Raw genomic sequence first — 4,794 nt, 5'->3', positions numbered from 1 at the left:
CTCTGATAAGAGCTGTTCTTGAAAAAAAGAGCAGTTTCTGTCAAGAGCTCTCTCAGCCCCACCTGGCTCACTGGGTGTCTGTTGTGGGGAGGGGAAGGGAAAGGAGTTTGTAAGCCGCTCTGAGACACCTTTGGGTAGTGAAGGGCGGGGGATAAATCCAATCTCCTCCTCTTCTAATGTAGCCAATCCTCCAAGAGCTTACAGAGCTCTTCTTACATGGGCTACTGTAAGCTCTTGGAGGACTGGCTACATTAGGGGTGTGTCGCCTAATATGCAAAGGCGTTCCTGCTACAAAAAGAGCCCTGCCCAATATCAAGGAGAAACAATAAACCAGGGGTGTCAAACGAATTTGTTACGAGGGCCGGATCTGACATAAATGTCACTTTGTCGGCCGGGCCCCATTGGCTGGGAGGGGGGTGCAGAGAAACACCCACATAGGCAGACTGGAGAGGCAGCAGTGTAGCGCTGGGCAGATGTTCCCACGCTGCTTGACTGCTGGAGACGAGGTGGTTCTGCTGTGCTGAAGCCACAAGGGAGTGGCTCCCCTCACTCCCCCCCCTTGCATTAGTTGCTTGTGAGCTGCAGGAAAGCCTTGGGTGGGCCAGTTCTGGCCCCCGGGCCTAATGTTTGACACCCCGTGGAATAAACCATGCCAATTGAAATAAACTTCCACCTTGTATTCAGGTCTCAGTATTTTTGTTGCATTGGTGCAGAAAGGATTCTTTGGGCCAGGGAGGCTCGTTAGTTACAGCTTACCGTAGATGACCCGCCAGCCCCACTTACAATTCTTTACCTGTTTACCACCCACCCCATCGGTTCGTGGCTCTCCAAGACCTCGGGTAGGGGTCTTTGCAAGGCCTGTGACCCGAGACCCTGGGACCTTCTGTAAATAATGCATGCGGTCTACCTTCGAGCGGCCCCCTCTCCCCGCCCCATACGGCCTCGTCTCTGAAATGTTTTGATGTTTGTTCACGTGTGCTTTTAAGATGGTGTTTAAAAGAAATAACCATTCCACAGCCTGTCCACACGTTCTCCCACCAGAGAAGAGACCTCCTGAGCCTTCTGGACCGCTGCCGCCGGCTCCGCCACCACCACCACCACCACCACCACCAAATCTGGCCGAGGAGGATGTTTCCAATGCAGCTCAGGAGCTGAACCCGGCTGTCACAGCCGCCCTCCTCCATCTCTTGTCCCAGCAAGAGGCAGGGCCGACAAGCCACCCAAAGCAGGAACCCCAGCCGACGAGGCCCTCCGCGGATTACGCCCGGCCACAACCCTCGGCCAGGACTTACGGCATTGTCGACGGGCCCGAGGGCGGCAGCTTTGACATTGACGAACGGAATTCCAGCCAGACTTTGACAGAGACGTCACCCCAGCCTTTGGGGAAAAGTAGGACCTTTCTGGGCTCCACGAGTCACCTCGGGGAGTCGAGCGGCTACCAGGGTGCAGGATCTGTTCAGTTCCCAGGAGACCAGGACCTCCGTTTCACTCGGGTCCCCTTAGGGATACAGTCTGCTGTCGGGCAGTCCTTCGTCAAAACGGAGGGGACCCACAACACCCTTGCGCACCCGGAGGCCAAAATCCACAACTATGGCGAGGTGGGAGTGGCCAACGCTAGTTCTAGTGACGCAGGAGCCAGTCACACGTGGGGGAATCCAGTCCAGTCCGCTGCTTACGGGAAGGCCTTCCGCGGGCCAAGTAGAGTGCCCCCGAGAGGGGGGCGAGGAAGAGGGGTACCTTATTAGATGACTGGAGGGGGACGGTATCTTCGGAAAGGGGTGGTGTCGGATCCCGCCCTCCACTCTTTAAAGCGGCCAGTTGGCCAGGGCAACCCGCACCCACCCGTGTGTGGCCTCCATAAAGAAATTCGGTTTATCGTTGGTATTTCTTTTCCCCTTTTTGTTCACCGGGCTGGTGTCAGCCCCTCTCACACACACCCCCACCCCCGCCCTTCACCTCAGAGGATTTAGAATGAAGTTCTTTGTCCTGAATCGGAATCTGTCGATCCTGAAAAGACCTCCCGATTTAGGTTTGATAGAGTGAGTTTCCCCACTCGGAGGTGAGGAAAGGAGCCCTTTAAAAACGAACGATCAAATTGGCAGATATGAGTTGTGTTTTTCTAGCCTGGAGCCCGAACAGCTGGATGACGTGAATGGGCACAGTGGTCAATATCCAGAGTGAGGTGACAGAAGGAACAATCGATGGCATTTTCTTGGCGTTGGCTCTGCTCATCCTCCTCATGTTTGTTTACTGATAGGAAGGAGAGGTTTTATATGGGGTGGTGGGACGGCCGGGCAAAAGAAAGAAATTGTGATTCCTCCATTTGCAGCCTCAGTTGAGTTCACCCTACTCTTTGCCACCTCATTTCCTTCCATGTGTTGGTCCAGGCTGAGTCTTGCCATGGTGACATACGTTTTGCCCCCCTCCTCTTTGCCTCCTTGAATTTCAAGATTCGTCAGACGGTGCCTATATGCCTTTTTATACTGAATTAAGAGAATTTGGTTCACGTTGCGTCAGATTTGGGAACCCTGTCCCCCCCCTCCCCCCAAATCTGTATTTTCTTCACCTGGAAAGGCAGGATGCTACATTATTTCATGGACAAACTGTCCCAATTTACTGTGAAAGGCCCCTGCGCCCACCATCCTCACCTTCCAGACCTTAGTTGAACTGAGTTTCTGTAGCATCGAGGAGTCTGTTGACTTTTGGATGAGTTTAGTTTTTTGGGTTTTTTTTTTTTTTTAATTTCTCTTAAGAATGACAAGTGTCTTTTTGTTGGAAGTTCTTCAGGCCAAAGTAAATGGCTAAAATAATAATAAAAAAAAACGAAAACAAAAAAGAAAACTTTGTAATCCTCACATTCTTGGGGGTGGGAGGAGTTTTGAGACGGAAGCCGGAGGGAACCCCAATAAGTGGGGTTAATATTTTGAGGGGTGGTGGTGGGGGGTTCAGATTCTGAGTGAATGGGGTCTCTCGAGTAATTTGGCTGTCTGCAATGTTAAGGAAGCCTTTGCAACTTTTCTCAATGAGGATCGCTTTTATTTTTACAAAAGATTGGTCCAAGGGCGTGTGTGTGTGAGAGAGAACGTGGGCGCACTGGTTGGAGGTTGTGGTCTTGAGCCATAAAACACAAAGTGGAAACTTGAGTGACTAATTCTTGGCTGGAAAAGAAATGTATCCTCCTCCCCTCCCCCTTTAAATTTGCAGTGTTCAGAGGGAGAAATGTGTCTGAAGTTAGAGGTTGGGGTAGGGTCTGCTCTGGCTTCATTGCTCCACAAAACTTGACTTTTATTTTCTTTTTTAGTATGCAGACGCAAACAGCTGCCCAACTCGGTAGTTCATTGCTGCTGAGGATGGGAAATGTTAGAATATGCCTTACAAGTACAGCCAGACAAGAAAGACAGAAAGACTGGCAGGGGTGAGGGGGGGGGGGCACTGAAATACTTTGGAGAGGTTTGTGTGGGGGGGACAATATTAGCCGTGATATATTAGTCCCCCTTCTGCAAAATTGAAAGAACTTCTCAATGCTGCGAAGTGTAGTGAGTTTGCAAATTCCAAGTGTAAATTGTATTTGTGGGTTTTTTTTAAATTCAGTTGCCAGTTCACGGCTAACATGCAAAACAGAAAGTACTGTATGTGCAGAGGAAGGTAAATAAAAAGGAGAGTCTTCTCCCAGGCATTTCTTTAAACACTTCTTCTTCCCTCCTTTTTGCGAAGCGTTTTGCAAACGACCTTGATCTCTTAAGGTCCTCCTGGAGTTCTCCTCAGGCAAGCCCTGGCCCGTCTCCCCCTCTCTGCCCCAAGGAAACCGACAAAGAAACTGTTCAGCCCTGTTGTGGGTGTCAATTTTCTCTCTGCTCTTCTCATAAACCTGCTCACCTGAAGGAAGCCTCCCACCCCCATTTGCAGGGGCTGAGAGGTGCTGACTGAAACTTCCCTTGTACTCATCCCTGTAGACTGCGTTTCCTCCAAGGCAGCGGTTTGCTTCAGAGGCGGTCTTTAGGGGGTGTGGGTGAAGGTCTCCTGAGCATATCCCTAGTATTGCTGTCCAAACCTTGCACCCCCACATGCCCATTCTGCTTCAACGTGTAAGGCTCATGGCCACGCTAACTGAGTTTGCCCAGTCCCACCAACTTAAGAGAATTTCCAACGAGTATCTGCTTGAATCTGAACTGGATCAGCAAAGGGTCCAAGGTAGGTCCCTGTAATGATTTCATGTTTTGGTAAGTGTGTTTCTTTAAATGCTTAGTTTGACTGCAGTCAGGGGTCTTTTGGGGCCGGAGCATGCTGGAGCGCTGCTCCCGGGGGCCCAGGAGCTGGCAAAATGGTGGTGGCAGCAAGCCCCGCCCCCAGCTCCCCCCGCTACGGCCTGCTGCCGGCCTCCCGGGGCACGCGCTGAAGCGCTGTGGCCCCTGGGAGACCCGAGGAGGCCTGTCAATTCCTTCCCAGGGCCCACGCTGGAGCGCTGTGGCCCCGGGGACGCACGTCGCTGCCTTCCCAGGGCCCGTGCCGGAGCGGTGCGGCCTGGAGGAGGCCAGAAGAGCCTCCCCTGCCTCCCCGGGCCAGCGCTGGAGCACTGCGGCCCAGAGGAGGCCAGAAGAGCCCCCCTGCCGCCTCCCCGGGCCAGCGCCAGAGCGCTGCAGCTGGGAGGAGGCCAGAAGAGCCCCCCCGCCGCCTCCCTGGGTGCATCCAGAAGAGGCCCCCCACCGCCTCCAGGGGTAAGTGAGGGATCCATGGGGGGTGTTGGAGGCTTGAGTGGGGGGGCGGAACAGGCCCCCCCCCTTTTTTTTGCCTCTT

General features: G+C 53.1%; 1 protein-coding gene across 4 annotated transcripts in view; it reads left to right on the top strand.

The window, feature by feature from the left end:
- The window catches only part of CDK12 (cyclin-dependent kinase 12), a 45,095-nt gene extending 42,312 nt beyond the window's left edge, over nucleotides 1-2,783 (top strand). For 2 of the 4 annotated variants that reach the window (XM_015413883.1, XM_015413881.1), the window contains exon 14: nucleotides 1,042-2,783. In XM_015413883.1, coding sequence (XP_015269369.1) covers nucleotides 1,042-1,745 — 704 coding nt within the window. In that variant the 3' untranslated portion in view covers nucleotides 1,746-2,783. Of the gene's footprint in view, nucleotides 1-1,017 lie in introns of all 4 variants that reach the window. The other 2 variants (XM_015413882.1, XM_015413880.1) reach the window with 1 other exon arrangement.
- The last annotated feature ends 2,011 nt before the right edge of the window (nucleotides 2,784-4,794 follow it).

This window comes from Gekko japonicus, unplaced genomic scaffold (assembly GCF_001447785.1).
Source record: "Gekko japonicus isolate JY-2015 unplaced genomic scaffold, Gekko_japonicus_V1.1 scaffold1407, whole genome shotgun sequence".
NCBI classification, from domain to species: Eukaryota; Metazoa; Chordata; class Lepidosauria; order Squamata; family Gekkonidae; genus Gekko; species Gekko japonicus.
The sequence above is the reverse complement of the archived record's forward strand: the minus strand, read 5'-3'. Positions and strand labels throughout refer to the sequence as shown.